Here is a 19,191-nt window from a genome sequence, read left to right on the forward strand (position 1 = left end):
GCATTTCCTGCTCATGAAACCTTTCGAAACACAAATGTCTTCCTTAGGAGTAGATGGTGAGGAGCACCTCCCCTACTTCCCGAGGTAGAAAAGGGCAAATGAGAGCGCATGTGTAAATCCACCATGAAGATCCTGAAGTACTGTACTTTTCCTGTACAGGAGCTCATTTCCCTGCTTTCGTGCACCCAGCCTCCCAGTGCACATCTCACGCAGGCCCCGCCATGTCCCAGGCACTTTTTTAGGCTCAGGGTGCCCCAGAGATGAACAAGGCTCAGTCCCTGCCCTCAAGTGCCCCACATTCCAAAGCAGAAGGCAAACATTTTTTGGGTAATCGCGGTGCAGAGGATACCTGCTCTAATTAAGGGATGCATTAAGCACTGTGCAGCACAGAGAAGGAATGCATTGGTTATTAATTCCTTATTGTCAGGATATTGTCAGGATATATGCCTAACAAGGAAGATGACATTTGAGTTAAACCTTAAAGAATGTGCAAGAATTCACCACGTGGAGCATATGGGGACGATGTTGTGGGTAGAATGAAAACTCACAAGCCTGGAAGTTTACGGTGTGTTTGCAGAGCAGTGAACAGTCTGGTGTGGTGGCAAAATGCCCGGGCAGAAAGGTTTTGTACATGGTCTTCTAACTAACAAGGAGTCATTGTGGAAAATACCACCCGTGTTTTGTTAGAAACTTCCATTCCTTAGATTGGCCCAGGAATATGGAATTTCCTTATGGTTCAAGCCTAAATCTATATATCTATATTCAGATTGATTCTGTCCTTCTTCAGCTTTTTTTTTTTTTTTGGCCTAATTTCACTCTATCTGTATTTGAGATCAGAGGAGCTCTGCTAGCCAGCCTCGGTCATTTCTCAGTAGATTCCTACATGGTCAGTTAGCTTCAGCTTGTCCCTTGGTCTGCCAGGACACAGGAATTCACAGGCAGGACCCCAGGCAGTTATCCTGAAGGGAATAGGGTGAAACAAGGGGCCACCATTTGAAGTACTTCAGTGTAACTTAGCAGAGATCATGGTGCGCCCACTGAATGCAAAAGTTCTGCAACAAACAGTTGCCGAAACTGAACTCTGGGTGCTGCTCCTTGGCAGCTTTTCTACTCTAGGTGCTACTTCCCCGCCCCTGGTTGAAGGAGGACAGAAAATGTGGTCGCATTAACTGGCGTAGAGAGGAGTCGGTGGTTCTGGGTTGCAAGTTACAGGTAGATCTACCATTTGGGGGAGGCCGATGTGCACCATGAAAAGAAAATTCCCTTTGCAGTATTTCTGATTGACAGTGAATGACACACTTACATCTGAAACATATTCTTTCCTTTGGTGGAAGTCTCCTAAATTTTAAAAATTTGTTTGCAAGTCGTTAACACCTGTGTCACAGTTTTGGGAATAAGGCTGCTAAGGCCTGAAGGCAATGGAATTGAGACCCAGAAGAAAATGATGGTTTCCTATTTATGTTCCATAAGGATGTATACTGCAGGTGTGTGTGTGTGTGTGTGTGTGTGTGTGTGTGTGTGTGTGTACAAACGTGCAATGTGTCACTCCCTCTGATATAGTTGAGATGTAGGGAAGACTCCGAGTAGAGCCCCAGGGGGGCATTTTCAGCCATGATTTTCCACCGTCTTCCCTTGTTAGCTAATTGAGTTTCTCAGCTATTGGTGAGTGCTCATATTAACCAGCACTTCTCAGCTTGCCTAGGATGAAGGGAAAATCGTATGAAATCAACTGTTCTCCTGTGGGCTATTAAAGCTGCTTTGACATGTGCGCATCACTCAGGTGGGCTGTTTTCACTTAAAATCCTTGGTCATCGCTGGCTGACACAGGCCCTTGGCTCCTGAGGTGTGCCTGGTGAGGCAGCCCTCTCCCCAGCAGCTGTCTGATCATCCTGTAGCTGTGCAGGAAGGCATTTTGGCTTTCTCAGCCTCCCAACTTCATACTAGTTAGGTTTGACACCTCCAGCACCCTCATATGTGATGTTAGACAGGTTCGCCCTGCTCATATGATGCCATGTGGCCCAAGCTGTGTTCTTCACTTGTCAAGGAGATGACTCACTGCACATCACTGTGATAACACTATTGAGTATCCCAGGAAAGTCAATCACAAATGGTTCTAAATGGGACCCTTTATATATAGTGAACTTCAGAACTTCGGCTCAGGCCAAGATAGGGTAACAGAGAGTGAATTTACCTTCCCAACTCAGAAGACTAAAAATCTAGACATAATATACAAAACAGTGGTTCGCAGACATTGGACCCAAGGTAGTACGGGGTCCCTGAGGAAAACACCAGGGTAGGCCCTACAGTCCTCCCAGCTTGCTGCTGGAGGGGGGGTCCGAGGCCACAACACAGGTAAGAGGACCCAGACAGAGCCCAGGAGTCTCTACTCTCAAGAGACAGAGTTAGGGAATCAGAGGCCAAGGCAGCTGGAATTCTCTAGGTAGAGTCCAAGAGGGAGCTGAGCTTCCCAGAGAGTGAGCTTTGGGGGTCTGCAGAGGCTTTCCCTTTGGTCCTCAGCAGGTACTACTCAGCACTTGGTGTGAGGAAGCTACCAGCAACTGAGGAAAGAACCACAGGAAAGGAACAGACAGAACAATCTCTGAGGTCCTACAGGGCAGGGAATGGTTTGTGTTCCCACCAGCCAGAGTAGGAAAACCATGGCAATGGTAGTCAGAAGGGTAATCCCTCAGTGTTGGGGGAAAAGGATCCCTAGACTAAAGGCTGCCCTGGTGCTGACCAACAAAGCTTGAATGCAAGCTTACAGTCTCCTTGGAGAGATGACAGATTCTAGGACTGTGGCAGGAAATACATAAGATGAACCTGAAGTATCCTGTAGTGCCAGAAAAAGAAGGAAGTGCTCAAAAAAAGCCATGGAATTCACTGTGCCAGTCACACCTGTAGAAAGTAGCAGAGCCATGGTTCAAACTAAGGGATACCTGCCTATGAAGGCCGTAGTCTTCCCACTGCAGTGCCTGCCTCTTCCTCCAGCCCCCTGCCACCTGTCCCCTCCCTGCTCTGTACTCCTGAGCCAGTTGGCGAGGCTGGGAAGAGCTCCTTCACCAATGCTGCCAAATGGCTGCTCCTTCCGCCAAATGGCTGCTCCACACGCACGTGTCCGGCACTAGGAAGCTGTGACTAGTCATGCTTGGTCCCAAACCTCACGCTGCAGACAACACATGCCTGTACTATTCCAATACCTCTCCCTAAAATGGAGCATGCAGGAGGCATAGCTCTAGAACTGTCACTGTCACCAATATGAAGTGTCCATTCCAATAAGCTTTCTGAAAGGAAGAGAAAGTCAAGGGAGAATGTATGACCTGCTTCCTAGCTTAGGCTGACCTCCAGTGCGTGACCACAGGACCTTTGGGGTCATGGCAGAGTGACACTATGGTGGCACTGCTGGGTTGGGACTTATTTGTTTGTTTGTTTCCACTTATTCTCTTTACCTTTCCCTGGGAATGGACAACATTGACAAGAAGGTGGCGAGTTGTGTACCTGTAGGTGAGGATGCACTGTGTTCCCAGAGGTAGCGGTGTTTTGGTCATAACACATCAACACATTTCTGTTTCAGTTACCCAGCCAGAAGAAGCCAAAGAGGTTATGCAAGTAAACTGGAAGAACACTACCCATTTTAGCAAACGTTAAAAATTTGTAAATTCTGGATATTATAACAATAACATCGAGTTTATTTTAGGTTCATTCTTTGGTAGGACATACTTGCTCACCTTACAAATGGAATGGAGGTCTGGAAAGATGAACACTTTGGAAGATAAATTGAATTACCACATTGATTTTCTAAAGTACGTGACGATCTTACACATCCATAGCATATCAAATGCCCGTACCATTCAACATTTCTGATTGTCTTGCTGCACGTTGGTAGGCCCAGGGGGACGAGCAGTTTTCAAGTGGCGAGAGTGCTGAGTATCACAGCTCTACGTCAGCTTTCACAGAAGCCTTTGCATGTTTGGACCGGCCACTGCAGATGTGGGAGAGGCACTTTGACCCCATGGCCCCAGGGGGAATCTGGCACGAGCATGGAGCACCTGCCCAGCCAAATGGCAGTCCATAGCGCAGAGCAGAAGGGCATACATAACACGGTCTTGCTCTACCATGTTTTTCAAAGCCATGAAATTTAGTCCATATGTTTAAATCTCTCCTTGGCTGATTGCCTTGTGCAGTTGATATGTACAGTACAACAAAATAAAAATAAAAAATCTGTTTTGGAGCAAACTTGAATGAGAGGGAATGCCGGAGTTCTATGTGGAGAGCGTGTGTGAGCATATAAATCCCCTTGTGTGTGTGCGTGTGTGTGTGTGCGTGTGCGTGTGTGTACGCACGCACACACACTCAAGCTGTGCTTTCGGAGTGCCATTTATAAAATATTTATCATGGTTTTACTGATTTAGGTTCATGTAGAGCCTTTGTTATTGAAAAGGAGCCACAGCACTTTGCTAATTTAAGATGCTAAGTGGGGGTATAAGAGTGAGAACCACAGATGACTGCGTTTGAATCCAGAGGGAAAGCTGGCAGTCCCATTAACATTAGCAACAAAATGCGGCCATCTCTGGGTTGAGCCAGTCTTATTCAAAGGCATCATCGAAGGAAAGGGGTCTAGAAGGATCATCTGTGGGCTTTATCCTTTTTTGTCCCAGCACTTGTGGCCTTTGGGGGCTCAGCCAGACTTTCTTCTGGCATGAAGCTGATTACTGCGGCTATAGTTGGTCTCCTTATATCTCACTGCTCCTCCCAAATCCCCATCTGTAGCCTGAAACCAAAAAGAAAACTCACTCACTCACTCACAGAATGCAGAAACTTTGAAGGATAATACCTCATATTAAGGAGAATCCTAACAATTGAGAAACACAAAGCCAACAAAACATCAGGAAGTGTCAGGAAGCTTTTATTGAGCATCTACTATTTGTTCATAATTACTGTGACTTCTGAGGGAGATACTGAAGAAATGGATGCTCCTGAAGGAGCTGATATAAGAAAACAAAAACAGTTGAGAATAATAATACGTAACTGTTTACTGAGCATTTCATACATGCCAAACACTATTCCACATGCTTTAAATGTATCAACCTCAGGGTGCCTGGGTGGCCTAGTCAGTTAAGCGGTCAGGCTCTGGATTTCGACTCAGGTCATTATCTCTCAGTTCCTGGGATTGAGCCTCGTGTCCGGCTCTGCACTGATGGCATGGCACCTGCTTGGGATTCCCTCCCAGTCTCTCTGCCCCCACCCCTCCCTTGCTTGCCCTCTCAAAAATATATTTTAAAAAACTTAAAAAATAAATAAATAAAAACAAATGTATCAACCTCATTTAGCCCATATATACCTAGGTTCATGTAGAGTCTTTGTTATCCCCTATATTGTCCCCATTTTCCGCCAGGAAGCTGAGATTCAAAGACATCAAATGCCTTGCCCAAGGTCACACAGCCAGTAACTGACAGAGCCAGGATTTGACCCAAAGGATCTATGATGGAGCCTACACATGTAAAAAATTTACAACACATGATCTGTTATCACCTGTATCCTTACCTACTCCCTCCCCAACATGAATTCTTTTTTTTTTAAGTGTACAATTACATGGCTTTTAGTGTATTCTACAGAGTTGTGCATCTGTCAATTTTAGAATATTTTTATAACCCCAGAAAGAAAGCCATCAACCCCCATCCCCCAGTATTGTAACCCTCCCCACCCCAGCCCTAAGCAACCACTGATCTGCTTCTTATTTCTGTAGATTTGCCTATTCTGGGCATTTCATGTACATGGAATCATGTAACGTGTGGTCCCTAGTGACTGTTTTCTTTCACTTAGCATAAAGCTTTCAAGATTGATCCATGTTGTAGCATGTGTCAGTACTTTGTTTCTTCTTATTGCTGAATGATGATAATAATAGGGCGAATAAATGTGGAGCATCTTTTCACATACTTATTTCTTCACTTATTCTTTTGGAGCTAATCCCGTTTCATCCATAAACACCCATGTATGTACCTATAACAAAATAAGCAAAAAAGCGTTCTTCAAAAACCGTAACCACAATATTTGTATCACTCCCTTAAAAAATATTTAATTATCAAATATATAGTCAGTGTTCAAATTTTCCTGTTTTCCCTGTTTGTTTCATACTTTCTTCTTTCAGTGGTTTGTTGAATTCATATCTAAACGAGGCCCATGCTTGCATTTGGTTGATACATCTCTTAGGTCCCTTTTTGTCTATGGTTCCTTTCTTCCTCTTTTCTTGGTAATTTTTGTTGCTGAAGAAGTTAGGTGGTTTGCCCTATACAGTTTCCTACATTCTAAAGCTTTGCCAGTTGCATCCCTGTGGTGTCATTTAACAGGTTCTTCTAGCCTGTGTATTTCCTGTAGTAGTTGAATCTAGAGACTTCATCAGATTTAAATTTGACTGTTTTGTGGGGAAGCAAGACTACTTCACGGGTGGTGATCTGTACGTCTGTATGTCTCTCTCTTTGTACTGAGCACTGGACTGTACTGAGCTCACTGTACTGAGCACTATCAGCTTAGCGTATCTATGATAAAGTTCCCCCATTGGCTTTTTTAACTAATGTTTTTGGCAACCATTGGTGAGCATGGCTTAGATCCATTATTCATCAGGGGAGCTTACGTTCCTAATCACACATGTCAACCGCCTCCCAGGAAGGCAACAGTACGCTTTCTACTATACCCTATTTTCTTTATATTGCAGAAGTGTTGAAAGCAGGGAGGTATCAGTAATTAAGATGGCGTTTCACTTTCAATATTTGCTGTGTAAAAATTTATTCAGCTCTTCTGTGCTAGACTTCCTGAGGGCAAGAGCTAGTGCTGGGTTCTTAACGTCCACCTCCCCTAAGCCAGGCGCATGGTAAGAGCTTACTAAGTAGATGTTGAGTGAGTGAGTGAATATCCTTAGTGAATATCCTCCTTGCTATGTACCCTCTTCAGAAGATTTCCTGTGATGGCCAAGGTTGGTCACATTTTGGCTGATAAGTGTTTAGTGGCTTCCTGGTTTTCAGATAATGCCACTGTTGAACAGTGAATCAGATGAAACAGGCTGTAACTCTGAGTGTATAATGGGGGACATTTAGAATATCAAATTCAAGGATGACCATTCACAATTCAAGCTGAATTTTTTCTTTTAACCAAACCTCTTTTATTTAACTGAACCAAAAAATATGTGGTCTTTTCCACCCTCATTTTGTGGCCCCAGATGTCTCATAACTGAATAGTTAATGAAAGCTTGAGCCTGTTCCTCCTGAGCCTGTGAAATCTGTCAGCCCAAAGCAGTGTGGCTCCTTTTTTGGATTGGAAAGTAAAATGTTTGTATTAAATTCTGGTTTATTAATTTCATGTTAGGTGTGTTGTAAAAACAGGGACATTTTATCTAAATTCTTTAATGTTTATTTATTTTTGAGAGAAAGACAGAGCATGAGCTGGGGAGGGGCAGAGAGAGAGAGGGAGACACGGAATCCACAGCAGGCTCCAGGCTCTGAGCGGTCAGCACAGAGCCCGATGGGGCTCGAACTCATGAACCATGGGATCATGACCTGAGCCAAAGTTGGATGTTTAACCAACTGAGCCATCCAGGCGCCCTGGGAAATTTTATTTAGAATCTTCTTGTTCATGTTGAATCTTTGGTTCTCCTAAACCAGTGTATGTCCCCGGTCTTCCTATGGAAGCTTTCAGGAGTGTTTCCAACCCCACTTGGAACCTTACCACTTGCAACTTGTGCAGAGCACATTGTTTACACAACATAGTCAGGATCTGAGATTTGTCTCCTGCCTCCCTGCACCCGTTTTACCTGCTGATTCAGTTATACTTGTCTGAAGAAGAACACTTGGATGCTAACATGAGATTTTGAAAGCAGAAGACCACTATTTGGAAAATCTGGGCATGGCAGTTGTGAGGGTACAATCAGTGCCCTTGTGTGTGGACATTCTCTTAGGCCTCAACACAAAGAACTTTATGTGGATTCTGGTAGAAGTTCTTGGTTTTGTGTCCAGCCAAATGCTGTGGCTGTCACTAGTTTGTCATTGATGTGACACTAAGAGGAGAGAGCATACACCTTTATAATATAATTCCAAGGGCAGGTTCTGCAACATCATTTGGCTTATCTATAAAGCTGTAGCACAGTGTATTTACTTTTACATGAGACAGCTTCCAAATGTGACTTCTTTTAGTGTGATGCAAGCCATCTGTGAACTTTCTCTGTCATGCCACAGAAATTGCCACAGCCACAATGTCATCTGTCTCCCAGAAGATTGAGAGTCACTTTCAAAATAAGTCATGTGCTTTCCTATTAAAAAGTGATGTTTAGGGGCACCTGGGTGGCCCCAGTTGGTTGAGCATCTGACTCTTGATTCTGGCTCTGGTCATGATCCTGGGGCCGTGGGATTGAGCCTCGCATCAGGCTCTGTGCTGAGCGTGGAGCCTGCTTGGGATTCTCTCTCTCTCCTTCTGCCCCTCTCTCCCACTCCCTCTCTCTCTCCTTCTCTCTAAAATTAAAAAAAAAAAAGTGATTTTTAAATGGCAGTTAGGTTCCTCTTGAGCATGCAGTGTGGTGAGATCACCTGCATGTTCAATGCGCAACAGCAAAAAAAGAAAGAAAAAAACCAATATTACAGCAATACCAGTAGTTAAAATTAAAGCAATCATAGTAAACACACTTAGAACCAGTTTTAAATTTTGTATCTGACGTAAGCACTTAAGAAAAGGGAAAGGATAAAAAAAATAGTTGGAGACACATATGGTGATTCTGAGGGAAACTTCTGAGTTCTGCAGGGACTTATATGCTCCTGTCACTGGGTCCTCATATCGCTGGTCTTACTCTAATACTTTGAGCCACTGAGAAAGCTTTGTGGAACATTTTGAAAGAGCAGGGAGGACAGATACAAAGTAAAGAGAATATGTCTTTAGTATGTTCATTTAACAACATTTATCAAGTACCCAGCATATGCTAGCCACTAGAGTGGAGATTCACAAACTTTTGAGTCTGAAGATCCCCTTTTACACTCTTAAAAATATTGAAGCGGGGGCGGGGGGTATATATCTATTGATGTTGACCATATTGAAATTTTAAAATGTGATATTTAAAAATATTTTATTAACTCACATAGAGGTAATAAGGAAGCTATTGCATGTTAACATAAACATATTTTTATGAAAAAAACAAAATTGTAATGAAAGAGTGGCATTGATTTATATTTTTCAGATCTCATTAATGTCTGGCTTAATAGAAAACAGCTGGTGTCTTATATCTGCTTCTACATTCAGTTTGGTATTCTAAGTTGTTTTAATTGAAGTATCTGAAGAATATCCGACCTTGCCATATGTTGCTGAAAAAGCGAGAGCGTCTTAATAGCCTTTTGAGAAAATTGTAGATATTCTTTTTTGGTATTACACCAAAACTCAGCAAGTAGTAGTTTCTTAAAAGTTAGCTGCACTTGAACTTGTTGTTAGTTAAGTTAAAATCTATTAGCCTATCATACAATTTGAATGGATTTTTTACAAAGGCATGTTTTTGTGACATTTCGCATTAGTCAGTTGGAAGATATTGGTTGACTGAGTTATGCAGCTCTTTCAAATGTTGACACATTTCATTATCTAAGGTTAAAAAATCACATTTATTAATATCACCGACCGCCATTCTTATCAGAAACGTCTTAAATATCAGGAAGCATTGGCCCATACAAGTTTTCCAAAATGCAGATTTTCACTTGAAAGCTTGATTTTTATCCTTGCCAAAAATTACTATCAGGCCACGTCATTCACTTTTGAGAAAATTTCTGCCATAATCTGTCAGTAGTTGATGGTGTTCCATGAAGAAAGTTGCTAGTTCGTCTCACAACTCAAATGATCACAGAAGTGCTTTTCACCCCCATACCGCAGTATGTAACAGACAGGCATCCCATGTAGTCACACAGATTATCAAAAAGATATGTACTCCAAGGTCAAGATGTAACAAAGGCAATCATTTTTACTGCTCTTTCAAGGCATTCTTAAGTGAAATGGATTGTTGTTTTTCCCTGTAAGTATGAAATGGTAAAACATTCAATGGCCACTAGTCACATGTCGGTGCCACTGCCACCATGATTGGCATTAGGGGCTCATGGATTTTATCCACCTTTGCTTTTTCACCAACATTACAAATATCAACACGGTGAAAAGTGCAAACAAGGCTTTATTCTTATGAAATTGTTTTGACCTTATAAACCCCTAAAAGGGTCTTGGGGGCCCCCAAAGGGTCTACAGTAGATATTCAGGATGACCTATACAAGACTTTCTTCTGATAGAGGGAAAAGAGAGAGAATTTTGTTCAAAATGCATAGGATCCTATAATCAAACTAAAGCAGGGCTGTGCATCAGAGGGGCTATTTTAGGTTGGGTGGTCATGAAAGGCTCCTCAGAGAAGGTAACATTTCAGGTGAAACTTAAGAGCAGGTAGAACAGGACAGCTAGTCAGGCTCTGAAGCAAGAATGGCTGAAGAACAGAAAGAGGACCATGTCACTAAGCGTAGTGACTGAGGAGGACATGGTGTGAGGGAAAGTCAGTGAGAAAGTCCAGGTCCACACTGGATTGGGCCTTAGAAACCAAGGTAAGGAGCTGGCTTTTATTCTAAGTTTGATGAAGACTTGGAGGGGATTGAGCCAGAGTGAAAGGTGACAGCCACCTCGTACTGCCCCCAGGAAGTGTGTTTTCACCCATCTTCATACCTCCTTTCTTCTGCAGATGACTAGCTGGCCTTGAAATTCCAACTGCTGGCTATAAAGGTGTGAATGTGGGGCACCTGGGTGGCTCAGTCGGTTAAGCAACCAACCCTTGATTTCAGCTCAGGTCGTGATCTCACAGTTTGTGAGATCAAGCCCCACTTCAGGCTCAGCCCTGCCCCCACTTGCACGTGTTCTCTCTCTCCCTCTCTCTCTCTCTCTCTCTCTCAAAATAAACTTAAAAAAATAAAGTTGTGACTGTAAGTGGAAAAATCCAAGCAATTACATATAGCATGATACTTTTTATACAATAAAAATAAATTCTAAAAATATTATAGTTGTGATAAGGCTATATAAAAAGGAAACCAAGAGGACAGTAGACAGAAATTCAAAGTTGCGATGACCTCAGATAGGGGAGTCAGGGGGACCAGTTCAGGGAAGACCACACAGAGAGATATAGCTCCTTGTCAAAGTTCCAGTTCTGATGTTGAGTGGTGGTTTTGTGGGTGTTGATTATCTTACCTTATTAACAACAGATGAGTGAGTGAAAGCAGGCAGGCCACGAATGGGCCAGTCATAAGAGTCCATCAGGAGGCACAGATAATGAGTAACCCAAGTGTGCGCATACGGGTTTAATATAAAAAGAGAGTAAGAGTTGAGAAGAAACAAATCTAACACCTTTTTCATTTCTTCACAAACCAAAAGGCAACTTCCTAGCCCATTCTGACCATAGCTGTGTAAATATCAACTGTAGCATCTGGTTAAGAGCTTGGACCTTGGGGCAAAAGTGCTTGGATTCAAATCTTTGCCTTATGCCCTACGAACTGTGCAACCTGGACACAGTACTGATCCTTTCAGCCTCGGTGTTTTCATCTTTAAGGTGGGATAATAGCAGAATCCCTGACCTCGGGTTGTTGGGAAGATGTACTAGGATCATGTCCATAAAGTGCTTGTTACAAAGTTTCTTGGTCATGTGTGAGGGGCAGGTGAAAATTCTTGTTCCCATAAATACTCTCTGCTTCTTTCCATTTTTTTCTTTCTGTAACCGGGGGAAACCAAGAATGAGGCAGGTTTGTTTGTTGTTGAATCTACTCTTAAGAATGTTTGAATTAAATTTTCTTGCCTGAGGATGATATTTTTATTTTATATGATTGTTCTTTGAACAAGCAGTAAAAAACAAAATGAAACTGGAAGGTTCAATGCTTTCTTCCTGAAAAGAGGCTTCAGGGCATTAGGCCAAAATGTGGCTCGCAGTGAATTTTAGAAGCAGCCACAGCAGGAGGTCTCAGTTGTGAGGGGCCCTGCTGGTGACAGGCACACTCCCCCAGGACAGTGGAAACCCCCAGCAGAGCCCTCACTGGGCTGCCCACTGGGTTACTCACCTGCGGCAGGAAGAGAGTGCGCTAGGTCAGAAGGGAAGGGCTCCCCCTGGGTTCCACGGGAGCCCAAGCCAGGCAAGTGTTGTAAATTTCAGCACACTTTTCCCTGAACTGCCTGATTTAAGTTCTGTTTTACAGCGTTTTAGAATCTGCCAGACCTGAGACCCTTTAGCCGACCCTACCTCCCACTCTCAGCCAATAGCACCCACTGATCTATTTTCTAACCCTATGCATTTGCCTTTTCCAGAATGTCATAGCAATGGAATCATGCAGTATGTAACTTCTTGAATCTGGTTCCTTTCATTTAGCATAGTGCCCTTGAGGTCTTTCCATGTTGTTGTATGTGAGTAGTTTTTTTCCTTTTTATTGCTGAGTAGTATTCCATTGTATTAATGAACCACAATTTGTTTCTTCATTTTCCAGGTGAGAGACATTTAGATTGTTTCCAGTTTGAGGCAAATGTAAATAAAACTGCTGTAAATATTCACATGCAGGTGTTTGTGTGAACATAAGTTATCATTTCACTTTGGTAAATACCCAAGAGTGGGTGGGATTTCTGGGTCATATGGTAAATGTATGTCTAACTTTGTAAGAAACTGCCCTGTTTCCTAAAGTGGCTGTACCATTTATCATTCCCACCAACAACGTATGACACTTCTAGTTCCTTAGAATCCTCACCAGCACTCGGTATTGTCAGATCGTTTGTTTTTTAACCTAATAGATGTAGTGATAAATTATTGTTTTTAATTTGTATTTTGTTAATATCAAATGATGTTGAGTGTCATGTGCTCATTTGCCATTTGTATATCTTTGATGAATTGTCTCTTCATATCTTTTGTTCATTTTGTTACTTAAGTTGTTTTCTTCTTATTAAGATTCAGTTTATCAATATTTTCTTTTACGAATCATATGTTTGGCATTGTATCTAAGAAATCTTTACCTAATCCAGGACAACAAAGATTATCTTCTAGATGCTTTGTGGTTTTAGATTTACACTTAAGTTAATTTGAGTTAATTTTTGCAGAATGTGCAAGATGTGAATTGAGGTTCATTTTTTACTTTTTTTTGCTTATGGATATCCAATAGTTTCAGCACCATGTTGATATCCAATAGTTTCAGCACTCTCCTTTCTCCTTGTTTTTCTCCTGTTTTGAGAAATCAGTTGACCACATATATAGGTCTATTTGGGTTTTCTATTCTGGTTATTTTTGTTTGTCCTTTATTTAATACAACCCTGGCTTGATTACTATTGCTTTATAGGACATCTCGAAATCAAGTAGTGCAGTCCTCTAATTTTTTTTTTTTTTTTTTACAAAACTGTTTGGGGTATTCCTTTGCTTTCCATATAAAATTTAAAATCAGCTTGTTGATTTCTACAAACACTTGTGCTCAGAATCGGATTAGAATTGTGTTGAATATATATAGTAGTCTGGGAAAAATTAACATCAAAATATTTTGTGTTTCAATCCATGATCGTGGTATATGTATCTCATCATTTATTTAGATCTTTGATTTATTTTGCCAGTGTTTATATTTTTAATCACACATATCTAGTACTGATTTTCTCATATTTGTGCTTACATATGTCATGTGTTTTCATGCTACTGCAAATGGCATCATTTTTATTATTTTGGTTTTCAGTTGTTGATTGCTAGTTTATAGAAATACAGATTTTTTTTAAGATTGATTTTGTGTTTTGTGACCTTACTAAGTTCTAGTAGTTTTTTTATTAGATTATTTTGGGTTATCATTATAGCCAAATCATGACATCTGTAAGTAAGAGAATTTTATTTCTTCCTTTTCAGTCCATGCCTTTTATTTCGTTTTTTTGCCTTATTTCACTCACTAGGATCTCTAATAAATTTATTATTGTTTATTACTAATTCTTCATGAGTTTATCATATTGGTCCTCTTAGAAAAAGCTATTCATTCATTCATCAAACATTTGTTGAATATCAAGTGGCAGGTTTTCTACAAGGTACTATGTGGGATATAAAAATAGCTTACCTCTAAAAAGCTTAGGTCCAGGTAGGCAATGTAAGATATTTTCCCAAATAAGAATAACACTAGGTAAGAAGTGTGGGTCATGCCATACTCCCTTGGGGTCAGGTTCTAAGTGGGTGGAGCCCTGGTGGGGTTGAGAGAGAAGTCAGCAGTTTTCCTATCCCTGCTCAGAGGTGTGCTCAGCTCCCTTCTTAGAGCAGAGATCGCCCCTGATTGTTCCCAGTGTTACAGGTTAGCTTACATGCTAGCCCAGCAGATGGGGTAGGTTTAATAATAAATAAGGCCTGACCAGCCCTAAGGGAGGTAGAAATACGCACCTGTGTGTTATGATTCTGGCTGGAAGGACAATTTCTAACGAACTGTACCTAAGAGAAAAAGTACTCAGTCAACATACTTTTCTTCCTTCAAAAACTCAGAAACCCTAGAAGGAAGCAGCAGGAAGAATGCCCTCCAAAACCCACTTCTTCCAGACTGTGAAGGTCAGTCAGAAATATGGGATGGACTTGAACTCAAAGGGAAGGGAAAATGTGAGGTGGGGGCAGTGGGGTGGGATGCAGGGACTAATGAGGAAAGAGAGTATCATGTACAGCTGTGTGTTATGCCTCATAAGCCCTCTTCTCCTTCCCTGCGTGGACTTCAGTGTCCAGGTTGAAAGGAGGTATCACAGTACATGGTTCCTAGAGCTCAGAGAAAGTAGAGCTGAGCAGTATGGGAAGAGAAAGCTCCTGGAGCAGAAAAACGGGTAAGATTGGGATATGTGGAAACAGGGGACATTCTAGGCCAACACAGGGAAGAGAGACTAAGGATTACTAGCTGAGAACAGTCATACTTTGGACCCCATGCTCATGCTTTGTACCTCACGTGTGGAATGGAGAAGTGTGAAGGGGAATTATGGGAAGAAAGCTAGAAAGGGACTTTGGAGGCAGGCTGTGTGGGGCCTTGAATGCCAGCCGAATGGGTTGGAACTGAATTTGATGTTCAGTGGGAGATGAGAAAAGAATTTTAAGCAGGGAAGGAATTGAAATCTGAGTTTTGAGGCAGCTATTATGAAATGATTCCAAGCATGGACTCTCCAGCCTGGCTGCCTGGGTTGAAATCCTTGCCACCAGCTGTGGGAAGACCTACCTATTCCTCTTGGTGCCTCAGTTTCCACACCTGTAAAACAGGAAAAAATAGTAGATACTTCTAAAGATTGAATGAGCTGATACATGTGAAGCTCTTGGAACAGCACATGGCATGTGACAAAGTGCTGTGAAAGTGTCATCTTGTATTATGCTTATCAGCATTGTCATTGTTGCTATTTTAGGAACTTTAATTGGAAGGAAGGTGGGTGAATCTGAGCGGTTAAGTGACTGCACAGTGGAGCACACCAGCCTTGGGAGGCTTGACTTTAAAAGTCTGGCTGTGCTACCCTTCCCCCACCCCCACCAAGGCACCAGCTCCAGATTCTCTCCTCTTCTTCCATCCCTGCGGCTGAAACACAAATAGAAACCTTGCCCTTTTTTTCTCTTTCAAATCTTTTTTTTTTTTTCATCCTTACTTGGGTCAATCTGGAGCCCCTTCGCCAGAGTGTTTAATGGACGTGTGCACATTCAGGGCTGTACTTCCCACATGTAGATTTGGGGAGTGAATTTCAAGTGCCTCACTCTGGAGCCAGCAGGCCCCTGTGCGGGGGATGCAAATTTGATGTCTGGAACCCACCATCAAGATGATAATTATGAAGACTGCAGCAAATAGGAAAATATTTAGACAATAACGTTACATAAAACAAAACCTAAAATTGTGTGTGCATCCCGTAACTGTGTGAAAATAGGGATACATATTGGCAAGGACTGTAAAGAAATGCAGACATGTGACAACATTTGTGTTAAGATGAGAAGGGACATGAGCACATTAATTGCTTTTCTTTTAGCGTTTCTGTGATTGTTTTAAGAATATGCGAAAAGCAGTAAAAAGAAAGGAGGGAGCATGAGCCCCCCCCCCCCCGGTGCCTAAGAGACCCCCACTGCCCAGCAGGCATTGTTCTGGAAGAGCATGGAGTCTGTGGAAGGGTAGAGGGCATCAGTAGTTAACGAGACTACAGTCCCCAGAGCCGGGGCTCCCTCTCCCCGCTCTCGCCCCAGAATTCACTCGTCTTCTCTACTTTTGGAAGTTCCTAGCCAGTGGCTCCCGCACTGGCTGTCAGCAGCAGTGGTCCCCTGTTCTGCACCCACATCACTCCCCAGGAACCAAGGCCCTTCCAGAGTGACATGGAATGAACATGTAACATCCTCGGGCCATCACAGTGATGATCTCAGCTAAACAAACATGATTCAGATTCCAGCTTTATCATTATTGTGTGCAAATGGTGTGACCTTAGACTCTTTGAGCCTTGCTTTTACCATCTGTAAAATGGGGTTTTCCCGTGGGCTGTTGCTAATAGGAAGAGCATGAATACAGTGCTTGGCACCCAGAGAATTACTCAGTAAATAGTAGTGGCTGCTCTGTGGGGTGGGGGGTTGGGGTTGTTATTAATCATTATTAGTTGATTGGAGAGAACCATCATTCAATGGCTAGCTCAAATGCCACTGCCTTCATGAGGTCAGACCCTGTTCCTCTGCCAAGAGCTTTCTGTCTCTCTACTGGTCTCCTGGAACATTCTGTTTATACCTGTTTCATAGCATCTGCTACTTTCTCTGTGGTAGCGGTGTCATTTGTATTCATTATCACTTTTCAGAGGTCACGGCATGGTGCTGAGTGGCCAGAATGGAGGAAAGGCCAGGTCAGGGACTTCCTGTTTAAGATCAGAAATGCTACCCTGGTGGGCTTCAGGTAACTGTGAAGCAAGTGCATTCAGGGCACCGTCTGGTGTCCGTCTTTGTGATTCAGGATGCACTTGAGTCTAGGACACGCAGCGAAGGGGAGTCGTTTGAAATGGGGAGGACCTTTCCATGTCCCTCAATCCTTCATGGTCCCCAACTCCACTTACGGGGAGGTGACCCCACATCTGGGTGATCAGAACTTGGCTCTGAACCCACAACACTGCTCAGCCCTCCACAGCAGCTGTGACATTGCTATGCTTTTACCTGTCTCATCTTATGTATCCTCCACCCTCTGAGACAGTGCTTCTTGGAACATTATTGTAGGCACGTGGTAAATATTTAAAGATGTCTGAGTTAATTAATCAAGTCAGACAAAGTGGGTCTGAAGGATTCACAGATTGAGGTACCACAAGGATCTCATTTTCAGGTATGTTTTCCTCCAGTGCACTGGGACAGCCTGGAAAAGTTCCTCAAGCTTCTGTCATATCTGCACACTGCCCTGTGTCCTCAGCACTTGGAGATGTAATGCAAGGGGTGCCCATAGAGAATGATTTCTAAATGAGCTTCCTGCCTTAAGGCAAAGGTCGATTCGCTGTGCAGTTAGAAGGGCCACCAGGTGAATGAAGCTGTTAGTGGGGAGGTAATGTGGATGAAAGGTCATCGGAGCTTGGCCTACTGTGGGCGCTTAATGGATGCTAAATAATTGAAAGAATAAAGAGAGATGGGTGAGTGTTGCATTGATGAACCCATGATGAACGAAGGGGGTCTTAGAACATTTGCAAATTGGTCATTAATGTTTCATCGACAGTGTCTGCATCCTTTGTTAATTTTGAATGGTAGCCGGAGTTTGCAATCACAGGGTTGCAGTTCCATGAGAAACTTAAATAGAGGAATTATGCCTGGCTTGCAGTCATTTGGGTTTATTTCAAAGTAGTCTAATAGCTGGCAATGGCCTACTGTCCCTTACTAATGTGCTTAGAAGGGACTTGGGTGCTTTCACATTGTGACATTTGGAGGCGAATTATGGATTTTAGAGCATTACAGCTTTATTGGGTGTTTTTTCTTTCTGTGTGTGTGTGTGTGTGTGTGTGTGTGTGTGTGTGTGCTTTGCCTATTTTTGAAGCGAGGTTTGCTAAAGCTGAAATGACTGTTTATTCATGATGGGGAGGGGACAAGGAAGTATAGGGAATAATAATTCTATTCATCTAGAAAGAATGCCTTCTTCAAACTGATTTTTGCTGTTGGCAAAACTGAGAACATACTCACATGATTCTCTCCCTGCAGTAAGTGACAGGAAAAACACATCGTGCACTGTGGAGAGCTATAACTGGCAGTGAATTGGTCTAAATCATAAAGAAAACTCCGTTTGCACAGCTCACTGTACTTCAGGAGAACCTGGCTGGAGGAAGCAAATGGAGGCTTGTTTTAGAATACGAGAGCTATCAGGCCCAGTTGTGAGCCTCCTGTACTTGGGCTTTTCCAGGAAACAACCAGGTAGTTACCCAGTGTGAACTATATTTTTTGGTAAAATTCTCTGCTCTCTGCTGCCCTGCCTTCCGTCAAGGGACCCTGCTGTGTTGAAGCTGTCCACCCTGAAGCCACCTGAAACCTTGCCTGAGCTCTCCAGTCCTTCTCTCGTGGACTTTTGAAGGTCGCCCTTGTCTCCAGCACTGGGCAGCATGCTTTTGACCATGGCCCAGGCTGCAGTCTGTACCCAGGAAGCGGATGGTAGGTTCTGAGGACTCTCAGCACTGCAGTGCTCACTCATCCTGCAGATGGCTATTATTTCCATTTCTCACAACTTAACTGAAAAGGGCACTTAAGCAAAGCAAGCATTCAGTCCCAGGGAGAATCAATCTTGCTGCTGCAGGAAGGAGCCAAGGCCCATGCAGCCACTACATGGAGTTGATTTTGAGTGTATGTTGACTCAACTTCCTCTCAAGGTAACTAAAATGAGTAGCTTGTGCTAATGAGTGAGGTGGACACAGAGTCCCGTCAACCCCTGGCAGGGCTCATGAGGGCCTGTTGAGTGTCCTTGGCTGTCCGAAAGGTAGAGCCAAGGGCCAGGCACCCCGGCTGGCCAACACCAGCTTTGGGTTGAGCCAAAGCTCCAGCCCAGCCACGGGAGTCTCAGAGCCTACCCCTCGGCCTGACATGGACTGCACAGGGAGCACAACACTGGGAAAACTGGGGCAGGAATATCAAAGAGATGGGGACAAGAAAGCAGGGGTAGGCACAAAGTCTTAGAACAGAGAGGGTTGTTCAGAAAAGGCAACACACATCCACCTGCATGTGTTTTT

The 19,191-nt window shown here is 43.1% G+C and overlaps 1 protein-coding gene across 26 annotated transcripts in view; it reads left to right on the forward strand.

The window, feature by feature from the left end:
* The window catches only part of FARS2 (phenylalanyl-tRNA synthetase 2, mitochondrial), a 553,641-nt gene that overhangs the window by 465,980 nt on the left and 68,470 nt on the right, over positions 1-19,191 (forward strand). The window contains exon 9 of one of the 26 annotated variants that reach the window (XR_008298705.1): positions 18,456-18,619. The exons of 24 other annotated variants lie outside the window; for them this stretch is intronic. Coding sequence is in view for 1 of the 2 variants with exons in the window: in XM_053223113.1 (XP_053079088.1) it covers positions 14,507-14,567 (61 nt within the window). In the remaining variant the exon portion in view is untranslated. Of the gene's footprint in view, positions 1-14,506; positions 14,583-18,455; positions 18,620-19,191 lie in introns of those variants that run through there. One more of the 26 variants, XM_053223113.1, reaches the window with a different exon arrangement.

This window comes from Acinonyx jubatus, chromosome B2, assembly GCF_027475565.1.
Source record: "Acinonyx jubatus isolate Ajub_Pintada_27869175 chromosome B2, VMU_Ajub_asm_v1.0, whole genome shotgun sequence".
Classification (NCBI taxonomy): domain Eukaryota; kingdom Metazoa; phylum Chordata; class Mammalia; order Carnivora; family Felidae; genus Acinonyx; species Acinonyx jubatus.